General features: G+C 47.2%; 1 protein-coding gene across 7 annotated transcripts in view; it reads left to right on the forward strand.

Moving 5' to 3' along the window:
- LOC146196878 (E3 ubiquitin-protein ligase MIB2-like) overlaps positions 1–23,990 on the forward strand; it is a 121,520-nt gene that overhangs the window by 15,153 nt on the left and 82,377 nt on the right. For 3 of the 7 annotated variants that reach the window (XM_084598574.1, XM_084598572.1, XM_084598573.1), the window contains exons 1-2: positions 208–267; positions 15,283–15,392. In XM_084598574.1, coding sequence (XP_084454700.1) covers positions 248–267; positions 15,283–15,392 — 130 coding nt within the window. In that variant the 5' untranslated portion in view covers positions 208–247. Of the gene's footprint in view, positions 1–182; positions 416–15,282; positions 15,393–23,990 lie in introns of those variants that run through there. The other 4 variants (XM_084598570.1, XM_084598576.1, XM_084598569.1 and 1 more) reach the window with 4 other exon arrangements.

Below are 23,990 nucleotides of genomic sequence, written 5' to 3' on the forward strand. Positions count from 1 at the left end.
CGATAGCAGACAAAGGCGCGCTGTACCCTGCCTACATCCGTGGTGTAGGCGAACGGCGGCAGTTTCTATTTGTGTTCTGCATGGTGCCAAGCGGGAAAAATCAGTTGCTCGCGCCTGACGTCATGCGCGAGATGACGGAAGATCACGCGACGCGTCCCGAGCGGTGCTGCTGCGAGAGAGAAACGCTGCATTGCCGGGGCTGGTGGCAACCACGACCAGCGGACGAAGGCGGCCCGCTGCGGCTGATATGCGCCGGCGTCGAAATTGGTAAACAAGCTTTTACAAGGGTGCGGCGGTGGTGTGTGCGCACGTGTGTGCATGTATGTGCCAGTGGCGGATTTGTGACGCCTTCAACAGTTTGGAGTGGCCCCTCCGAGACAAGTTTGAATGACCTAAGTGGATGTCTATGCGCGAGGTACGTACGTTGTAAAAGAGATAATTCTTGGGCTAGTTGGTGTTCTGACATTATGAGTATAATATTTAACGCAAAACGACAGGACGACAGACAGTGTTCGCCCTGTCTTTCTGTCGTCCTGTCGTTTTGCGCTAATTATTATACTCGTGACACACACGTTTACGTGTACACGTGCGTGTGTCTCAAGATTGTAGCTGGCCTTTTTGTCTAAGTAATGTGTCGTACTTCTGACAAGAGCTCAAAACGCCAATGGTCGGCGTTTTGAGTAAATAGTAAAAATTTTCGGTATATTTGCTACGTTTATATTAATTTGATGATAGGCGCTGAAACTGCGCTTGAAAATAGAGGAGGAGGAATCAACATTTAATAGGCTCGAAATAATTCGGTGGTGCATGCTTGCACCAGACGGGGTGGTTACCTAGTTGCGGGACCCATATGTTCCCAGCAGCTCCTGGCCCCTGTCCGTCAGTGCGAGCTGGATGGAGAGGGCGGGGGTGGATAATGATGTCTCCCATCGCTCAAGGGGTTATGGATTGGGGCTATTGGCGGGATTGGGAGGAGGGGGGTCTTGAGTTTTGTGAATTCTGCCAAAACGTGCGGCAGGGTATCTTTTTCTTTTTTGCAAAAAGGACAGAGCATAACGTGTTCTGCAGGGTGCATGCGGTTCATCAGTACGGGATGCGCAAGCGATCCCGCCTGCGCTCGGCGCAGGATCGTCTGATGTTGCCCAGTGAGTTTGGGGTGCGGTTCTGGCAGTCTGCACCTTTCCTCTCGGTACATACGGGTTATCTCCCGAAAGCTGGTAAGTGAATGCGGTAGCTCTTCCGGCCGTGGGAAAGCGTCAAAAGCCTTCAAGTATAGGATTGAGTTTTGCGCCCCATATTCGGAAGTTTAAAACATCCTCGAACTAGCTGGGACAAAGAAGCAAGGTTTTATTCCCAGAAGAGGTTTCCCCAGAAATTGAAGTAGGGGGATGGATAAATTTCTAGGTAAATTTATGAAGGGGGGGGGGGGGGGGGGTCATGAATGGTAGAGGAGAAGCGGGTAGTCATTTTTGTGTCGTGTAGGACTAGCAAAGTTTGGCTCTGAGACTACTGAGAGAGATTGTGAAGTCACAGAAAATCTAAACGTGGACTACATCGAAAAACTACGCGCCAGTTCAGGCTACTACTACTAGCAAGACCTTGTAAAAAAAACGTGTTCAATACCACTGGCGTTAGGCACACGTGGAAAACACTAAAATACGTGTCTTTTGCGCTATATAGTATAACAGGTGAACAATATTTGAACACGCACCAGGAATTCGAATCCATGTTGAATACTTTGCACACATACCCAACGATGATTCATATCTAGATATGAATTTACGGCTGCTACACACACAAGATTTTGTTGGATATATGATATTGATGAGTTAAACAAGAACAGAGGATGAAAACTTTTCTCAAGTGGTCACGTCTTTAATGTCAGCGAGCAGAGCGTAGGCCCAGAGCAGAGCTATCTGAAAACACTATGCTAGCGTCAAGCAATCGTGAGCCGGGAGGCGTACGCAGTCAAAATTCAGCAAATACTTTTTTGTGAGTCTTTTTCTTGGCTCTTGAGTGGCGTGAGCAGAACGCGTCAGCAGAGAGCGTCGGTATATTGTGTCGGCAGTGTGTGTGGATAGAGCCTGTTATCACAGCCTGTCCGCACTAATTGTCAGTATTATATATTGCATGCGTAATTAATATACCACCAATTTGGTATGCACTATAATGTACAGCCCCGACCTCCAATATTTAGCCCCCTGGATCCCTGAAATTGGACCTCCTCATAATTTGACCAAAGTCGATGTCAATTAGAGAATGACTAGTTCAGTGGCAATCTCCAAATTTGGGCCACACCAATATCCTCCCCCACTCGGAACACCCGAAATTTGACTTCGTCCGAATTAAACCAAAATGGTTCTCTAACCTAATTTGAATATGGCCAACTCAATGATGGCTTGCAAATTTGGGTGGGTAAGCCTCGAAACTCGGCTCTTTCCCCCCAAAACTTTGAACTGGTCCGAATTTAAGTATTATTCGAAAGTTTTAGAAGAGGAGGCCCCAAACTTTGGGGCTCCCAAGGAGCTTGGGGCGTCGAAATGCGCATGCGTAGAACGTAATTCACGCTTGCGGCGGCCCCTATTTTTCGCCATAAGCCGCTGTGGAGTCGCTTTGATTACGGCATCTTGGCGGCGTCCGGTCGAGCGGCGGCCGCTCGCCTCGACACACATTCGTCGTTACGGCTCCATGGTGTCACGCGTTCACGACGAACGAAGGGCGCACGAAGCTTATGCTATGTCTCATATATGATGCCCCCACCACCAATATTTATCGATAAAACGCACAAAATTTTCTGATTGCTTCCGGATTTACCGAGCTGTTAGGCTGCAGCGAGCTCGCCTCGTATCGTTGTCATGGAGACCAGATGCCAGAAAGCGCTAAAGGTTCAAATGAGGGTTCCCGGCCCGGCCTGGATTGGCTATTGGCCGATTTCGTCTTGTCTGACGAAAACGGTTTTAAGTGGGGGTTTTGAGATAGTTTTGTGCAATAAGAGCACTTTTTGATGTATAAAACAGCGTCGTTGGCGTTTATATGTTTAAATGCTTTTTCACGGTTTACCGCTGGGGCGCTGCAATCAACGAACGCAAGCCCGTCTCCCCTGCGTCGGGAAAACACCCAAGCCTTGGGTCCCTCTATTCTAAAACTCCCTAGTAACGGCAACTAAATCTGGTCCGACAGTGGCCCGGCGTTGCCAATGGGCTACCAATAATGATACAGCCCTGCGATAACACTGACCACTCTTGGACCAGTGATATACATGTACCCCCATGTTGCATTTAGCTGGGTAACAGCGGACAATAATGACCTTGCATATAGAGTTGTTAGCCTACATTGCATACAAAATGATATATGCTGGTCAATATTGCCCGTCCATCTGCAATATCTTACCAGTATTGCGCGGATCACGGCATACATTGGTAAATATTGTCCTGCCAGTATAGATGGCTTGACGACATTGAATATATCTGGCACACATTGATCGATATCATCCCGCCAGTCTTAGGCTTCCCAGCTTTTTATTTGTATATGTCTTCGGTTCCAGTGGTCGATATTACCCATCAAGAGACCATGGGATGCATTGGTCCATATCTTCCTGCTAGCATTGATATCTTGTCGAGATTGAATATATCTTGGCATACATTGGTCCATATCCTCCCGCCAGCAGTGATGGCTTCCCAATTACATTGGTCGACGATTACATACATTGGTCAATATTGTCCTACCAGTATAGCTGGCTTATCGACATTGAATATATATTGGCAATGATCAATATTAACCCGCCAGTCGTAGGCTTCCCAACATTGTAATTGTATACGTCTTCGGTTCCAGTGGTCGACATTGTCCAACGAGCTTTGGCGACTGGCCAACATTGCACATATCACGGCATGCATTGGTCAATATTGCCCTGCCAATACTGATCGCTTGTCAACATCGAATATATCTTGGAATCCATTGGTCAATATTCCCCCGCCAGTCGCGATGGCTTCCCAACATTGTGTATATCTGCAGTTACAGTGGTCGACGTTACCTGACGAACTGTGATGGCTGAACGACATTGCACACTTCATGATATACTCTGGTCAATAATGCCTGCCAGTATGATTGCTTGTCAACGAGAATATATACTGGCATACAATGGTTAATATAGTCCCGCCAGTTATGTTGGCTTTACATCACTGAGTGCATCTTGGGTATACTTGGTCGACGTTGCCCGACGAGCTATAATGGCTAGCCAAAATACCAGACATCATGACATAGGTTAGTAAATATTCACCTGCCATCATTGATGGCCTACCAATTCAGAATATTCATTGTTATACGATGGTCAATATTTGAATACTAGTTGATATGGCTTCCCAATATTGTATCTAGCATGGGTTATAGTTTAAAGACGTAACACTTATTAAACCATAGCTGCCAGCCTAGCTTCATTCGTAGCACTGAGATTCTAAATCCGCATCCTGTAAACTTGTTTCCATGACTGCAAACAGAGATGTAAATACTTTATTTATGCACTATTTCATTTGCGCGGTGATAGGAAAAATTGAATATTATCACGTGCCGGAAAACGAAGGTCGAAGAGATTGCGCTAGCGAAAGAAAATGCTGCACCGTTTCGCCATAAACACTGACTCGGCGCCAGCACCCTACTGTACTGCGCCTACTGAACTACCTAGCACAGAAGGGCTAGGTAGTTGCAGCATACTTTGTGTTGTGATTTCCACCAAAAATGAACTTGCACTTGATTCCTATATGCCGGCGCGCCCTGCATTGTGTGCTTCAGCAAGGGACGACTGATGAACAAATCCTGTTGGCTGTTGCTGCGGCATATCTGCCCAGAGAAAAATAAAATATTAAGCAACAGTTTCTATAAGTTCTCTACCTTCGCCTGCCAAAAAAAGAAATCTAGTTTTAATTCTCAGATGTTCTGGAATAAAATGTATTTAATTGAATAACGTTATGCACTGCCTAACGTTTTACTATAATTTGTGTACGTGTTGCGGCAGCCATTTAACTAGTTCGAACCTACCGTTTGCAGGCAAAGATTTCAAAGCGAAAACATTGAAGAAGCTAAAGCATATCAACCTCACTACTGGGGACTGGAAATACGTAATTGTTTAGTTACAAAAACAATTAAAAACATGGTGTAATGAATGCGTGCTAATCGCGGAAACGTTTGTCATAAAATTATTGTTGCCTGATGATGCTGCTCTTCAATGAAATTATTTTTTGTCCGAAAGCTGTATAAGCGGGTGCATATCACGCGTTTAAAGGCGTCTTCCTATGCTATGTTCGGAGAAGTTTCTCCATGCTTTTATGGGATTATTATCAAAACATACTGCGACCAAATCGAAGGTATATGTCAATCTAGAAAAACACGTAAGTTCTCTCTTGGGAGGGGGGGGGGGGGCTATTCGTGACGCAGCGGCGCCAACGGTCGCCGTGACAGCGTATGCACGTGTTTCGTTCCCACGCCTCAGCAGCCGTGTCGTGTTGTGAACACCCGTAGACATGGAGGAAGGAAAGAACTTAGGAGAGGCCCGGATGTCATTTTTTTGAAGCCGGCGCGACGGCGCCGCTACCGGATGCCGCAACGTCTCTCCTCTTCCTTTACCCTCCACATTCTCTTTCTCCGCGACGCTCACTTACCTAGGGCCCTTAGCAACACTGTTGCTAGTGGCCCGAGTTTTCATAGCAACAGCGTCACCGTTGCTAATGGCCCGACTTGGCTAATCCTAAATTTTGACGTCACTTCCGCCACACTTTCTCCAATGCATTGGGAATGGCAAGGGCCTCTCCTAAGTTGTTTCCTTCCGCCATGCCGGTAGAACTCGAACTTGGGATGCCATATGAAGCCACGCAGACAGCACTGCCGCCTTCGTACGACCGGCGCGCTCTCGCTTCCCTCTCCTTCCTCTTCTCTCTGGCAGCGGCGATGCGCGCTTCGCCGGTTATCTGCCGCCATGTCTGTCGCAACTCCGCTTTCACTCGGAGCTTGGAGGAATGACTCAGAGAATCAGCGATCGAACCACGACATCATCGCCATCAATATGCCTCGTCCTTTCTCGCGGACCTTAGAACAGTCTGCAACCCAGGCTATGCTGGGTAGCCGATGGGCCTAGCTGGGTACCTGTTGTTAAAATAAGCCAGTGGTAAACTTGGTTGCAAGTATTGTACAGCCGGTGAGAGCGGCTGGATGGCCGTTTTATAACAGACAGTGGTTATGCTTGGGTGGAAGATATTGGGTAGCTGTTGAATGAGGCTGTACGCCTATAAGTTACGAGAAGCGCGTCGGGCAGGTCCTGTACGACTATAGGGAGTAGGTTCCCGACTCGCATGCCACCGCGATGGTCGGGCAGGAGCAGGAGACTGGAACCGTGAGCTATCGTTGTTGTTGGCTTCTTGAAAGAACTGCATCAGCAGCTTAAGGTTCCCATTTCCTGCTGCTATTGTTTTGCAGTCTTTTGCTCGCTTCCTTTTCGGCCTCTTGAAACGTTCGCTTGCAGAAACAAATGAACCCCCGCTTGTGAGAAGACGAACCGCACTTACGAACCGTTCACTTTAACCGGACCGTCCATGATATGTGCGAACACAGCTCAGCGCGCGGAGCGTCAGCGTTTCCGGCGCATACCGGGGCGGCCGCGCATCGAAGCAAAGTTGACAGGGGCCCAGAGGCGGTGCTTAGTGTCGTCTGCTACAAAGCGGAGGCGCACCTTGAACCACTAAGAACCTCTCCTAACTGTGTGCGGACAAACGCGCCGAGATGGTGTTATCGCGCTTCACACAGTGCAGCATGTCAGTCCTATGCGAAGTTATCAACTGACAGACCATGCTAGCTAGGGCACGGCGAGGCTGATAAGCCTCTTGCATTTGACTGTAAAGTCAAGCCTATGGTCTGTCCTAATCAGTGATTCTTGGAAGGCTCGTGGAAGTTTGGTCCATTACACGTTATGTTCGTCGTCTGACAAAAGACAGGCTATCAATTTTAAAAGTAGAGATGACACTTTTTTCTTTGTTGCTTATTAGTTATGCTGCCTCAGTTATAAAAAAATGTAACGCTGCAAGCACAAAGCACTTCTGCACTGTAGCAGACGAGACGAAGCGCCGCACTAGTTCAACTAGTACAGCACCGCCGTCTTCGTTTTGCTGGTGCCCCGCGTGCCGTCTGCACTTCTCTCCTTGTTTTGTCAAGATGCAGGACTACTTTTGCGCGAGTTCTCGCCCATCCTGCACTCGCTCCAGAGGAGATGCAGAAAAAAGTGCAGCATACGCGCCGCTCGGCCAAGAGCAGACGACGCTGCTCATCGTTCTGCGGAGCTTTGTAAAGTCCGTCTCCTTCAGAACCCTAACGGTTCGTTGCTAACGGAACCGCGAATGGTTGCGTATACAGTGTAGTTGTGCTGCATGCTGGTGATTGGCATTTTGTGGGTGTAGGAGCGTTATTATATGTAGTTGTGGACACGTATGGTAGCGGTGCGTGACCGCGATACGGCACCTTCGCGCGCGTTGTCCTTTGTACGTGGTACATATATTCTTTTTGTATCTGGTCTTGAACTAAGAAAACGGGTAGCTGCGAAAAGAAATCAGTTGTGATATATCGAACTGCTGTCGTGCCAAATGTGTGTGAGATGCTCGATCCACACGATAGCGTGCGAAGCGTCTTTGCGACATCAGACTTGCCGCCCACGGAGTACATCATGAGGTACATTCGTCTTTTCAGCAGCAGCGCTTTTGGACAGAAGATGGAATTCCTTGTATTTATGCCGCTGAATCAGTTAAGCGTCTGCTTAGGCAGTTTTATTTACAACGCTAATTCTCTCGTACCCAGGCGCATGAATGGCATCTTCGCAGACCGATATAACGCGATCGTGCAGTCGTGCGTAGTACGTTGGTCAATTGGTCGCAGTCAACGTCACTGTCGCCATAGCCGTCGTCAATTTCCGATCGAGTGCAGTAGGCCTACGGCAGCTGACTTCGAAATTGGACGTGATCATGTTATAGCACGCGATACATTAATCGAAACGTATACTGCGCGCACGCGTCGGTGAGGTTGCTGCGCCCTACACGTGCGTACGGGTTTTGGCAGCTGCCGTCGCACGCCAGTGTCGGACCTGGCACTGCGCTCTCACGTGACCGCCTGGCACCGCTGCAGCACTTTTCAAACTAGTGCAGCCAGTGCAAGCCAAATCGAAGAGACCTTTTGTTTCGATGCGCGGCCGCGCCGGATGCGCTGGCGCTCCGCGGAGCGCGGCCACTCCGAGCCATCCCAGTCAAAAAATCTATTGACTCCAATTGGGAAATTTCCAATACAGTTGTAAAAATTTCAGTCGATACACAATTGGACCGATTGGACCAATTGGAATTCGCCGTTTTAAAGCCATAAGGTTTCATTAAGTAGCACCTTGTAGACGATCAGGTTATTTACTACATTAAGGTGTGCAAAACTCTCAATACGAACGATATTAAGGTGCAAAAAAAAAAAAGCCAGATTAGCGTATATGGACGGCATGCTATCGATAGTTTTGTATCACTAAGAAACGGGCAAATTACAGTGCAGAAATACAAGAGATCGTGTCCGCGTCCGAGAAATGCCTTACTCCGTTGGAATACGCACGAAGTCATAATGCTGCAAATATATATATAGTGAGATCTGGAAACAATATTGGTATGAATATTCAATTACAAGTCTTTAACGTCACATGAAGTTTTTGATGGATTTTGGGTCTGCCACTTTAAATACAGACAGAAATAATTTTTACAGAGAGAAATAATTTCGAAAAATATTTTGCATGTCACGCTGCTGCTCCACGAGTCACACAGCTTGATTTTTCTTAGCAAACTTCAGTGGCAGAACTACACCTTTGCTGTATTACGTGGTACAATAAGGAACCACGCTTATAGGCTGGCATGTCATTAGGAAATTGAATTTATATATCGTGGGATCAACAATGTTTTAAAACCAATGTACAAGAGGACAACTATATTCATGCATCAAGGGTGAAAGATTTTCCGGTGGTATTTTCTGAACAAATCGAATTTCGGGAATGGATACATGCATGAAGTGAAGACCATCAATACAGCCGGTCGTGGCACCTGTTGGGGAACCGGTCGGTTCTCGATACCCCTTACCTCCTCCTGAAGAACTCCACAGCCTGCAACGGCAAGATATTATAAAAAAGATAACTACACCTCAATGGGTTTCGCCGATAATAGTGGTGAAAAAACTAAATTAAAAAATCTCGTCTTAGTGTTGACTTGCGAGAGGCCAACAAAGCTGCCGTGCCAAACTTTTCCACTGCGGCATACAGAAAAACTACGTTCATTAGTCGGAGCAGTTTGTTTCTCCAAGTTGTACATCGCATCAGCATGTCATGAAATTGTGCTGCACCCTGACAGTTAAGATTTGACAGCTTTTATTACCCATGCGGACCTCTTTAGATTCAAACACGCTTGCTTTGGTCTAGCATCTTCCCCTTCAGCATTTCAGCTCTGCCGAGCGAGATTCCACGTGGGGATTTTTAACGTGCACTGACATCGCACTGCACACGGAAGCCTTTTCGTTTCGTCCCCATCGAAACACAGCCGCCGAAGGTTGGGATCGAATCCGGGTACTCCGGTACAGTAGTTGGGCATCTTAACCACTGCGCCACCGTGGCTTCCACTGCACCACCGTGGCGGGACAATCAGCGGCGTTTCAAATTGGTTTACAGGGATGTCTCGATGTAGCCAGCCGCCGTACAGGGAGGAGACACAGCCTAATTGACGCCGCCTTCTTGGGGCAAGCGCTGATACGGAGAATCCCGCAGCGGTGGTGCAGTAGTAAGACGCCCAACTACTTTGCCGGAGTACCCTGGTTCGAACTCGACCACCGGCGGTTGCGCTTTGATGGAGGTGGTACGGAGTGGCATATGTCTGCTGTGCGATATGTCAGTTCACGTTAAAGAACCCCAGGTAATCGAAATTTTCGGAGTCTTCCACTATGGTGTCTCTCATAGCCTGAGTTGCTTTAGGACGTTAAACCCTACAAACCAAATCAGTTAAAGCGTATACAGAGGAAGTGTAGCAGAAACTGCGTCTTTTCTTCCCCGTACACATATTATATGGACAATTGTTTAACCTACACCAGCTACACTATAGTGTAGCAAAACACCATTGGAGGTGTTGGAGATTTGCTACACCGGAGTAGCTCGTGTGTGGTAAAGAAAAACAAAAATGGCCCTTACGCTTGCTTACGGGTTCCGCTGCCCACAGAGAAAGCTGACAGGTACAGCGGCTTTCCTTTCTTGTAAACCGATTACTACTGCAAGGTCAGGCTGTGTAAAAATATATAATAATTATTGATAGTAATTGATATATAATAATTATTGTTAGTGGTAATCAAAAGAGAAAACAAAAATCAAAATAAAATAGCATAGATAACAATAACAATAAGTACAAAAAAAAAATAAAATATGAAATAAAAATAAGCAAGCATTACAAAGCCGTCGCAGCAGCGCTAATAATATGCTTCCGCATTATACCACTTGAGTTTCTGCAACGACCTCTCATTGTTTAACCAGTCGGTAAAGAATGCCCAGAATAGCCTGGCGTGCTAATTCACGCGACATAGTCCCGCGCCATCGGCGCACTATGCAAAATTTACCTCACTTCACTGCAGTGCAATTTGATCCGCGAGCAGCAACGTACTTGCCCCAAGGTGGCAACGGCGGCGCGGCGCCGGTCAAAGGGTGTCACCACCCCGGACGGCGGCGCGCTGGCATCTACGCGCCCTATAACTAGCTCATAGGAAAGAAAAACTGCAGTATATGTCACACTTCTCCGAGGAAATCTGAACCTCGCCGTAAGGGAAGGGAGGAAAAGTTGGGAGTGAAAGAAGAAGAGGTGGCGTAGTGGAGGGCCACAGAATAATTTAGACCACCTGGGGATCCTAATATAGTATTCTTCCTGCGGTTCAAGTGATTCTTGAATAATGTGCTGCAATGGGGTTTTTGTTTTTGAAAGCTGCGTGAGAATGAGGTCACAGATTGCCGGAAGATGGAACTATGGAGGAAACTGGTTACGCATTGGAGCAATGTCACGCAGAGTCAAGTATTCCGAGACTATGGCAAAAATGTTCAAATCTCAAAATCAGTGGCCTGATGACTTGAGGTTTGCTACTGAACAATAATAGTCTGGAAGGGCACGTCGTTAGTAGATAACAGGCGTGTTTTTACATAGGTCGGATTTAAGAATATATGCGCAGGGCCTTCCAAAATATATGCGAACACCCTGGCGAAAAAAAAAAACAATTGACTCCAATTAGCATAACCAATTAGAATAAAATGGAATCAATTGGAACCAGTTGAAAAATCTTCATTCATATTGGTTACGATTGGATGAGAGAAGAAACCAATTGATTCCAACTGTACTTGCCAATAGGAACTAACTGGACCAGTTGGGAAATTACTGGCTCCAATTGGTTGCGATTGAGTCATAATTGATTCCAACTGAGTCCAATTGGGCTTGCAGACTGGAACAATTTGGGAAGAACAGTTGGTTTTGCCAGTAGGTCCAACTGGTCTGCCTACCTTCTCCCAAAATATCCATGGGAACATTGGCATATTTGGCAAACACAGCAGAATATTTATAGTTTTTATATTAAGAACTTTCAAGACCTTAGTCTTTGCATTCTTCATTTGTGCTTCTCTCCAGTTGGAATAAAATAAAATAACTGTGCTGAACTAACAGGCATAACTAGTCCCAGCATGAGAGTCAAATATATGGGATTTATAAGTAGAAGCAAATATGTTCTATGAATATATGTGTTCGGGTTATTTATTGGTTTTTTTATTTGAACATACTGTTGGTCCCCTCTTGGGCCGTTACAAGAGTGAATTTATAAACAACAAAGATGCAAGTTAACAACACAATAATACAAAAGCCAGCAATCAGGTTTAAATGACGAGAAATCGGCATTCATATGCGAAAGCAAACAGAAGATCGAAGATAGCCAACTCTGGCCTTCAAAGCATGTGTTTAGACACATCTCAATGTATTCCTCAATACAATCATACACTGGGTACATGGTCGAGTGAGAAAAAACATAAGACCAATACAGACTGTGGATGATCATCAAGTCTGGTTTCATGACAAATCTGATGAGGCTGCAAGTTCCATGAATTTGTCTAAGGAATGCTGCGCAGTTACAGATTTATCTAAGGCGTTTCATTCCCTTACTGCTCGGGGAAAGAAAGAAAAATAATATGTGTTGTTAGCACAAGAGTATTCATTAATCGTAAGATCATGCTTGTGACGTGTTTCTCTAGAACGGTTAAAACTAATGTAAGTAGTAGGATCCATGTTGAATGTGTTATGAATTGATATAAAAACTTTGGAGTGTCACGCGACTTGATAATGTGTCGCGCGGAAAAGCAGCTCCGTGGGAGAGTCAGTGCGCCGGTATCTGTGGCAGATAAAGCGAGCCGCTTTTCGGTGAACTGATTCGAGCATGTGTACATCTTTTTGCACATACGGAAACCAGACGACGTTTGCATATTCTAAGATTAGATGGATAAGGACCTTGTGTGTTAACAGTGTATGATGTTAATGTCCCTTGAGTGTGATGCTTGATTGTTTGGGTGTGTTTATTTATGTGAAGCAAGCAATTATCATAATTTGCACTCCTTCAAACGTTGGCACAATAAGGTTGAGTGCATGCGAACTCATTGCAGCAAAACTTGGTTCCCTGAGTTGCATGGTATGGTAGTGGTAAATATGACAGGACTCTCCATTATCGCACTCTACGCATCACCGAGATCTGCAGATGTGCAGTCGAGTTGAAAAAAAAAACATTAGCATTAATGACGTGTTTCCGGAGTGGCCGACCACAATGCTCGGCGCCGTGGTTACGACCGCGCCGATAACAAAATTGCGAACCATGCTCGAAAAGCACGGTGGAGTGCCAGCCGCGCGGGGAAATTTTCGCCGCTCTGATGACGTCATTTTGTTATTTTTTCAGCACATCTTTACACTAGGTAGAGTTCCTGGATAATGTTAAGTGTCGCAAATTTCCTAGGTGTGCTGGCAGCAACGACCCGAGACGCACCGCGTGTCTGCTTCTGAGTCGAAATCGGTTAAAATTAACAATTCAGCGGGTGTGCTTGTCGATTATGAAAACCTTTTATTGCCGAGATCCGTGATCTCTGCAGCATAGCTGCTGCTTTCAAAACAGTAGCAACTGCCGGTTGTGCCAGGTAGGTTTGTACGTCTGGACGCAGATTATGTCGATTACGGTGGTCTAATAATTGCCAACTCTTCGGAACTTGTAAGAGCAGCATTGTTAGAAACCGATTCTAGTTTCTTAGTTGACAGTTTAGCCTGTGTTGTTCCGGAGGTCTTGGCAATGCTCCACGACGCCGCTCTCTGAAGTGGCTAGGAAGTGCTTGTGCAACGTCGGCACCGGCATAAAGCGTATTATCAACGGCTGGACAGACAATTGCAGAAAGGAGGAGCAAGCTGAAGGGCAAGAAAGTTCACATGCTTGTGTTCCTTCCCCAGTATGCTTGAATGAAAACAACTTTTGAACTGCTCATTCCTAGCGGAGAGCAAGCCGTAACAAGTGTGCGGAACTGCGCTGCTTCAAATTTGCACTTGCATTTTGTGATTTAAGAATAAAAACATCAAGCGCCGAATTTGTTGGTTGGGCTTAAAAGGTTACTTTTGAGTATGAATTTATTGATGAACATAAACCGGCACTTTCATTGCGGAAATAAATTATTTATTTCATTCGCCTAAACTTGATCATAAATTACACTAAATGAGTACTGCTGATAGTTGGTTATAGCAAATGTTTTGGCAATATCGCTGGCCAAAAACTGCATAATTATTGACAGCACTATCGATAGCTTGCAATCAATAGTACTATCGAGTGCACTATCGATAGTACTATTGATTACACTATCGATAATTTATCGATAGTTTTTTTACACTATCGATAGTTTATCGATAGTTTTTTTACACTATTGATAGTTTCAAAAAAACTATCGATACTATCGATAGTCAATTTACCGATAGTTCTGCATCACTACCGTTTCTACATACCGACTGTTTTGCACCCAACACTTTTTCCTTGGCAACGCGTAAAAAATGTTCGTATGTTTGGTCCAGCTAACGTTCGTTGGGTCCAGCCACACCGGGAACATTGGACGCGCATCTCTGCAGGTCGCTTCTGTTGTCTCGGGCCGCCTTTTGCGCGTGCAGCGCTCTTCATGGGCCATTTGAAATGCTATTTCATTTCTATGTTGCCCGGGATCAGTATCTTAGTTGGCGCCGGTTGCAGTGCTTTTTCTCGCATCGCAGAAAACTGCGGACGCCTCACACAAGTATTCTTTTGAAGACACGTGTTGCACTTAATTGTTGCACCGACGCTCGGAGCTGTTGTGCTTCTCGGGGCCATGGTTCTCGTACTGTTCTGCAAGTCGCTAAGCGGTAGCAAAGGAGACAAATTTGATCATTCTAATAGAGGTCTCGCGGATTGGCTGAGATTTTATTAACATAATCAGGCACTGTTTCGGTGTCCCGTTGAGCTATAACGTTCCTAACTAAGCGAGAAAACTTTTTTTTTCAAAAATTCACTGTTTTCTGATGGGCGTTTAACGCCGCGTCTCCTGTATATAATGTAGTTGATAGTTGAGGCGTCGTTCGTGGATTTAGGGCCATAAGTGATCTGAGACGCCGACATTAAGTAGTAGTGCCTTCTGATCAGGCATTGTATCATATTCAAGGCCGATAGTGCTACATAGAGTTCAAACTTTTGAATCCACTGAACCCACTTCAATGCGATGCGTCCTGCGTCCTTTGTAGAAAAGGGGGGGACGACTGGAAGCCTCAAAATCCCAGCTGAGACGTCAATTTCTTGTTTTCATTTTGCAAGATTAAGTTCCTGAAGTAATTTCGCTCTATCTTCCGTTCCAAATTTCGTTTGATTTGACAATCTGGCTGCGACGGCTGCGTTGATGCAACCAGATTTTAATCCACCATGGTGTTTATGATGAACGCCAGTCCCACATGGAACCGTTGAACAATGACGGCGGGTGTTCCGGTCCGCTGTAGTAACGGACACTACGACACTATGTTGGTACTAACTTGGCCGTCATAGCCTTATTTCTAACGCCTTTACCATTGTAGTAATTTGCCCCTGAGGCACTCTGCCTAACGCATATCGACTGCATGATGATTTTAGTCATGTCTAATGCCTGTCGACTGCATTCGTGAATTCGTCTTATCGTTCATGCTTTTGCAGCTTATTGACCAGAATGGGGAACGTCTTCTCTGCGGGAAATGCAACGCAGATCACAACGCCAAGCACAACGCCAAGCACAACGTCGGAACAAACCATCCCTCCGGTTTCGAGTGAGTATATTTCCTATACTTGACATATATTATATGAACTCCCTAAACGCATTCTTTATTTCGAAATAAGTGACTCAAGCGGAGACCTCGAAGGTCCTCCCACCGACAGCGATCTCCATGGGGAAATCCTTGGTGACGTTAGTAACGTCACAGACCGACACCGCGTCGTCTGCTGCTGTGCCGGCTGTGATAAGCTGCCGATACAATGTACTGTGTTCGCGCTTGCTCACAGCCATGATGGTTACCAATGACGGCACTCAGCATGTTTGTCAAAACAGAACACAGACCATGTATGAAGCGCAGTCTTGTTCTTGCCCACACATACACCTTTGACGCGACCGCCGCCATCTTGCGATGCTCCCACCGCCGTAAACTGCAAATACTGCCAGCCGTGCGTTCCGCAACCTTCAATCCAGGGTGCGGTTGGCCGCTGCAGTGACAGCGCGGCGAGCCAGCCATTGCTGGCGCTCTGAGCAGAGGTCTTGCAGGGAGGCCTCCCAAAATTCCAATGCAAGGGTGAGGGAGTGGACAAATAGAAGGTTCAAGTTTCCACTGAACGAGTGGGACAGATACCGCGCATTTTCTTTTCTCTGAACCAATTTACATTTCATTGACCATCAGAGGCCGCACTAACATCATTGGCATAATCGAATTTAAGCCAAAACCTATGAGCTGTTGCTGGCCATGTAAAAATGCCACTCCGTTTTGACCCGTGGTGACAGGGTGGTCGTTTCTTGTGGGCGGCGGGAAATTCATCGGCAGCGGCGCGTAGCCAGTAGCTGCATAGCCGTAAAGCCCGGCAAGTACTGGTGGGAAACACTTTCCGCACCGGCGTAGCTTTGTCGTTGTTGGAGGTGAAAGCGTTTATTTTAAAAATAGTGTCGGAGTCTGGACACCGCTACATGGTCAGTGTCCTTACTGCAGGACGCTGCACTACAAGGCCCCGTCTCGCTCCCGCTGTACTACAACAGACACACTATGGCACAACCCAGTCGAAAAAGCTACAGAACTGTGTCAAAAATACGACAAAATATCCTATAGTTCTGTCGTAACCATCAGATTTTTCTGTAGTTCTGTAGTACTTTTCTGTAGTTCCGTAGTTTTTCTGTAGTATATTTCTGTTGTCTGCAGTTCTGCAGCACTTTTCTGTTGTAACTACAGAAATTTCTGATGTTACTACAGAATGTTCTGTTGTCGCAACAGGTTTCCCGTCAAAAACCGCACAGAAATTCTGTCGTAACATCAGAAAATGTTCTGTAGTTGTTTCCGACTGGGAATATTACAGTAGTTTGCTTGAGGCCTACCCGCAAGCAAACCCATTGGCAGTTACAGATTTAAAAAAGCCCGTTCAAGTGAGCAAATAATTTGAGTGAGCTAAGACTCCACTGTGGATCCTTTGAGGGGGGGCAGTCTCCTATATGCCTATCAGGTAGGGGAAGGGGAAATGTGCATTCTTAGTGCATGCCCACACCATATGATAGATATCGCAGACCTATCCACGTGCGGACAGCACCCATAGGTGTTAGGATCAAAGTGTTTAATTACGGAAGTACAGAGAAGAGTCCCTGTCTGCAGGCGCCGCAGAGTTCGCTCTTCCGCCTTGGCGCTGCTGCATAGCAGCTCCTCGGAATGGCGCTCAGGCTACGCGCATTTTCCCGCTACTACCGCTACGTTTGTCGTGGAATGCAGAGAGCGAAGGGGCTGACAGATGATTCGCTTACAAGCGGAGTTCAAAAGATGTGGTCACGTGGCACCAGAGAAGGGAAAGCGGGCGCAGTCTCACTGTACTCCCGTCGCTTGCGCCGCCTCGCACCGGCGGAGGCAGCTCGTCTCCGCCTGCTACTCACTGAACTTGGACAGACGTCAAGGTCCGCAGTCGGCTGGGATTGGCTACTCCGTTCTGCGGAACGTGAAAAATAGCTCCAGATCCTATTCCTGTGCGGATCGTCAAACAAGCCAGGCAGGCGGAAAATGCACAACGTAGAACGTTTTCCGCACGCCGCTTCCCGAAGAAGCAGGTCGTTTTCCCGCAGGCTGGCCCTATTGACGTTCCGCGGAGCAACGGGGTATGGAGGTATTTTCTCGTTCCGCAGAACGGAGTAGCAAGTCGGACCCGACCGCTGACCGTGACGTCAGTCCAAGTTCACTGACCAGCCAGCAAAAGCGGTGGCTGCGCGTGTGTCTGTCTATTGCTTGAGAGAAGGAATAGGTTCAATGTCTGGTGCCCATTGCCATAGCAGCACTGGTTGGAGCCTTTGGGGAAAAGGTAGGTCCGGGACAGAAGGATAGCTGTTTGATGAAGAGTAAATTCAAGATGTCTAGCAACCGGGAAAACCGGAAATTGTCAGGGAAATTTCTTGCACCGGGAAAAATCAGGAAAATGCCCGGGAAACCGTCAATTTCGCCAAGTCAGGGAACATCGCACAATATATGCAACGAAAGCACGCTTCAAAACTGCACGAAGCTGTGCATCGAGAAACATGAGTGTTAACAGAGACGCGCATGAAGCGGCGGTCACGGAGGCGAACGCAAAACAGCAAGACAAAACAATGACGCGCCGATCACGCCAGCCAATGGGAGACGCGGAACGACGCGTTGAAACGCGCGCCGCGTGAGAGCTAAGATCATAAACGGCCTTTGGAAAACTGGCGCGCGCGCAGCGTCCGCTTGAGCGAAGCCATTTTGAGATAGCGCAAATTGCGCGCAAAAAGAACAAAAAAAAAAAAAGCTTTAAACCAAGCTTAAGATGGCGCCGATCGTCCGGGCCGACTGCAACACCCGCAGCGCGCGCGGGAATTTCGAACAAAATTCCTCTTTTCGGGGGGACATTTCGTGGCAGCTTTGACGTTTTGAAAGCCAATCTTATCGCATTTAATAATTTCAGTGCTGGTGCTCGAAAGGGTAAATAATCCGAAAATTTCTCGAAATCGATTTTTGTTCCTTTTCGACCGTTCTAAGACTCGCGTCTCGCCTTAACTCTACGGCTGTTATCTTTAAGAATTTTCGCTACTGCAAATCTTCAACTAATTTTATTTCTCCGCTGATTGCACATTTATCAAAAATCTGAAATTTTGCAACTTAGATGCAGTTTCCTTTAATGGACGCGGGCGCCGCTACTATTATACACATAGCAGGGTGTCTAGCAACCGGGAAAACCGGGAATTGTCAGGGAAATTTCGTGCACCGGGAATAATCAGGGAAATATCAGGAAACCATCAAAAATTTCGCCAATTAAGTCAAGTCAGGGAACATGGCACGATATATTATCCAGTGCATTTTCATTTTAAGCTGCCGCACAGCACGTATGTTATTCATGCAGATTTTGTGTGTGTGTGCTGAGCGCGCGGCCGCGCCGCAAGGCGACGTGCGATATATTAATTACTTTGACGCTAGCGTATGGCTGAGCTGCCACATTAGAAGAACCAATACGCACGTGAGTTGGGTACTCAATAAAATATGCGGAAGCGCTGCGTGGGAATAGTACGTGACAAAAAGCAGGAATAATCACGCCGGCAGCGGCCAACGCGAAAGTGATCGGCGAGCTGAGCTATAGCTGAGGTCCGTTGTGGCACTCCAGCGGTTGACCGCTCTCGTCTTCGCGATCTCGCCGCAGGTTCCGCGCTTCGTGTGCGCGATAACATTTATTAACACTTTCCTGTCCACAATAACGAACTCGGTACCGGCATCGCATTCCGCGCTAACGCCAAGGTGAAACTCGCGTTGGGCCGTGGGCTTTCCCGACAGAACGGGCTTTGGGCCGACCACTGAGTAGTAGGCCGCCGCGGCGGAGTGTACCGTGATCCAGGATGCAATTCGGGCTGTAATTTGAACCCGCGGTGTCGTCATCGGGCAGCGTGGTTGATGTTCCCTGCACATCTAACAAGTCTGCAACCGGCTGTAACTCAACTGTCCCAACGGCACGCTTGTGGCTGTCGTCTTCTTGTTTTTTTTTTTTTTTTTTTTTTTTTGCGAAAGCAACACTACGCCAGGTTTCGAGCCTTCAGCGCAGCGTGGTCCGTCAGTTACGCTTTACACCATGTCACTACTGACGTCATACCAGTGCGAGAGCTGGGCTATCAAGTCGGCTCTTCATCGTAGCGTGGCTCATAGCCACGCCGGGCATTTCGCGCTTCTCCCACTAGGTACGCTGTAGGTGGTGTGACGTGATAAACTAGGCGAAGATGGGCTTCCAAGTCTGCTCTGGGCTGGAGGTGGTGAAGGGTGGCAGTTCCTGGTCCTACGGGGCTGGGACGGTAGGTCTACGCCGCTTGCGGAGGGGCTAGACAGCCACCGAATTTTATCTGTTGTAGGCCGACATTGCACCCGCCACTGCTTCGGTAGTGGACGACGGCTGTTGTTGCGGCGCGCGTCTTTCTCTCCCTCTTCTTTTTCATTTCTTCTCTATTTTCTCCTCTGTCCGCACGAGGCAGTGGAGGTGGCTCAGCTACAGAGCCAGTACCAGGCCCGTGCATTTTCTTTTCCTTTTTCCTACCCCACAAGGATAGGCAACAGCATCAGTCTAGACACGTCCCCAGACTTGACGCTGGGCAGAGACCTAGAGGGCTAGAAGTGGTAAAACACAGGACACACCTTAGGTAGTGATGACTATATCATAGAGATTGAAATGCATACCAGGCCGCTGAAGGGGATGCTGCACAAAAAGAAGCTGACAGACTGGGATACTCTTAGAAAAGTGAAAGACAGAACCGCTCCGACGGAGATCGCGAATCTAAATCAATGAGTTGAACGACTCAAATATGATGTAAACACACACACTAGAGAGATCCTAACCGTCAGAAATGATATTACAGATTCGAGGTTGGCCCACATGTGGGAAGCCCACGAGAGCCTTACGAAGAGATGGGAAAAGCAGAGGTGAAATAGAAGGCTAAAGAAGAGAATATGTGCACTTGAACGACAGATAGAAGAATACGCGAACGAACTTGAGTCAACACTGGGGACAGATTTGTGGTGTATTAATGGGAAGCTAAACGGATTGAAAAAACCACTTACTGCTTTGACTCCGCGCACTGGCAATTTGCAGCCAGGCATCGTTTTGCAGCGGTGCAGCGGTGGCGTAGTGGTAGAACGTCCGCCTCGCATGCAAGAGGACCGGGGTTCAAATCCCGGTGCCGCGCAATTCTCCACCGGATGAAAAAAAGAAAAGAAAAAAAATCCGCGTGTTGATGGAATTCCATAAACAGGTTTGGGGTGCGACCTGATGCCGGTGAGCACCTCCAGCAACGCACTCCCTCACCAGAACAGGAGTTGGCCACCCTGGTGCAGTAATTGGCCGCAACCTCCTATGATAAGCTCCATAAAACCCCGGCCCTCAGCCACCAGCGGCTGCGGAACAACTGACCACGGCGGCGGTCAGACCTGTGACGCAGCAGGGGGTGCTAAGAAAGCCTGGCTCCGCTGGACAGGCTGCCATTGGAAACTGACCCTGGCAACGTTTTATACTAGAACCCTAGCTAGTGAAGCTAGCTTAGCAGTGCTGTTAGAGGAACTAGATGGCATGAAATGGGATGTCATAGGGCGGGGGCGGCAGAAAGTTAGGTGGGCGGATGAGATTAAGAAGTTCGCAGGGGTCAAGTGGATGCAGCTAGCACAGAACCGGGTTAAGTGGAGAAATATAGGAGAGGCCTTCGCCCTGCAGTGGGCATAATCAGGCTGATGATGATGATGAATGGGAAGCTTGGGTGTAAAAACACGTGGAAACTTCTTCGCCACTTGCTAGATCCAGGACAAACTAAGACGGCCGCTCAAGAACAGCTGAAAAGATTGGTTCATAAATACCAAGGCACGGCTCAAGATCTCATAGAGGAACTTAAGAGCAGATACCTTAACACGTGCAAAGGGGGTTCATTTGCACCATTTCGAGGACCAGAGAATACAGAGCTAGATAGGGACATATCAATAGCGGAGGTATGGAGAGCAATGAGTCAGCTAAGAACCACATCAGCAGCAGGAGCAGATGAGGTCACCCATAAAATGCTGAGAAACTTAGATTTAGTATCAGTCACGGCACTCACAGACTTTCTTAATGGGGTAGGGAAACGAGGTAGAATGCCTTCAGAGTGGAAACATGCTTAAAGTGGTCTTCATTCCGAAGCCTGGGAAGAAACTTGAAGTAGGCAACCTCAGGCCGATATCGCTAACATCGTGCCTAGGGAAGCTTATGGAGCATGTAATACTAAACAAACCTCAGGAGTATGCAGAGGAAAGGGAGGTATTTTCCGAAATAATGCTAGGTTTCAGGAGCAAGCTGTCCACGCAGGATGGAATGATTCAAGCAGACATAATTGACGTGCCCAATAAAGGGGTCACAAAAACTGTACTTGGCCTTGATATACAGAAAGCCTTTGACAATGTCAAACACGAAGCCATATTAAATAATCTGGAGGAAACTGCCCCTGGAAAGAGGATTTACGATTACGTTAGGGATTTTCTAACCGAAAGAACAGCAGAAATAAGACTTGGAGACATCAGGTCTGAAACAATTAAGCTAGGAGACAAGGGCACCCCACAGGGCTCAGTTATTTCCCCTTTCTTCTTCAACCTAGCGTTAAAGAACCTTCCACCATTACTGAAAACCGTGAAAGGGGTGAAACATAGGCTATATGTTGATGATGTCACGTTATGAACATGCACAGGCAACGATGGGGAAATAAAAGAAAATCTTCAACAGGCAATCGACATTGTTGAAGAATATGCGGAATGGGCAGGGCTGAAATGCTCACAAAGCAAATCGGAACTTCTGGTAATCCGAGGAACAAAAAACGTAATATCAACGCTGAAGACATTTTGGTGGAATTAAATGGCCCACCGATAACCAGAGTGGACAAAATCACGGTCTTGGGACTGATAATCCAAGACAATGGAAAGAACACAGAAATAATAAATCGACTTAAGTCAGCAATTAACACGACAACCAGATTGATAAGGCGAATAACCAACAAAATACGCGGGGTCAAAGAGAAAGATTTGTGCCGAATTGTTCAGGCTTTTGTGATAAGCAGATTAGTGTACACCATCCCTTATCTCAAGCTAGGGGTGGCAGAAAAGAACAAAATTGAAACAATCATAGGCAGGCATATAAAGCAGCACTGAGGCTACCCCACTGCACCCCTACGGAACGGCTTCTTAAGCTGGGGGTCTACAATAACACCATGGAACTATGCGAGGCACATATAACACAGCTAAAGAGGCTCGCCACCACATCCACGGAATGGAAAATCCTGGGTAAATTAGGACTACAAGATAGAATCCTGGAAAAAAATGCACAAGTAAAACTGCCGACTGAAGTAAAGAACGCACTCACTATTAAACCGCTACCAAACAACATGCACCCTGCGTCTCATGAAGGCAGGGGAAAAGCAAGAGCAAAGGCCCTTGAGGCCAAGCTAGAAGGCTCTGAATACACTGTTTATGTAGACGCGGCGGAATACAAAAGAGGCAACTCTTTTGCTATCGTGGACGTGAACGACTCGGGTAAAACATTAATGGCAGGTTCAATAAAAACAAACAACTCAAGGACAGTGAAGGAGGCGGCTATCGCCATGGCGATGGTCAGTACCAAAGCAGTTACCATAATTAGCGACTCCAAATCTGCTATAAACAGTTTTGTGAGGGGCATGATTTCCAAAGAGACAGCGAATTTTAAGATATAAAGACTGGAACCAATATGGGTGCCTGCACACTCGGGGAACAAAGGAAACGAGTTGGCTCACAGTATAGCTCAAGGTTATGTCAGCCGAGCAGTGAGCCAGGTTGATTTCCCCAATTTCTCGAGAGATGCACTTATCTCATGACTACACTAATCACTTTAAACTAGAAAAGCGGATATATCCTCCACCAGACAAGAAACTAGACAAAAAACAGGAAGTAATCTGGAGTCGGCTCCAGACGCGTGCCTTCTTCAGCCCATCTAAATTAGCGCACATGTACCCAGCACAATACAATCCAAATTGTAAACACTGCGGCGAAATAGCCGGATACGATCATATATTATGGAGCTGCAAAAAAGCGCCGCCACCAGCGGACCTACTACCAGTCCCTTCTTTAGAGCGGTGGGAGGCTATACTGGCCAGCTCAGACTTCTTGACGCAAGTTCGGGTTACTGAGTGGGCTCAAAAGGTCGCCGAGAGCAACGGACTTGAGGCCATCTAAGTGTAGCACCCACAAATCACCCATTGCTGACAATAAATGTTTTCCAATCCAATCCTACAGCCACAACAACAGTGTGGCTCGTAGCCACGCCGGGCGTTTCGCGCTTCTCCCACCAGGTGCGCTATGGTTGTTGTTATTGCTGTGGCTGTAGGAAGAAGGAAAAGAAAATGCACGGGCCTGCTACCGGCTCTGTAGCTGAGCCACCTCCGCTGCCTCGTGCAGACAGAAGAGAAAATAGAGAAGAAAGGAAAGGAAGAGGGAGAGAAAGACGCGCGCCGCAACAACAGCCGTCGTCCACCACCGAAGCGGTGGTGGGTGCAATGACGGCCTACAACAGAAAAAAAATCGGTAACAGGCTAGCCCCCGCCGCAAGCGGCGGTGACCTACCTGTCCCAGGCCCATCAGGGAGGTGGTAGGGTGCCTCGA

Source organism: Amblyomma maculatum, chromosome 3 (assembly GCF_055883805.1).
Source record: "Amblyomma maculatum isolate TAMU_Amacu chromosome 3, ASM5588380v1, whole genome shotgun sequence".
Taxonomy (NCBI): Eukaryota; Metazoa; Arthropoda; class Arachnida; order Ixodida; family Ixodidae; genus Amblyomma; species Amblyomma maculatum.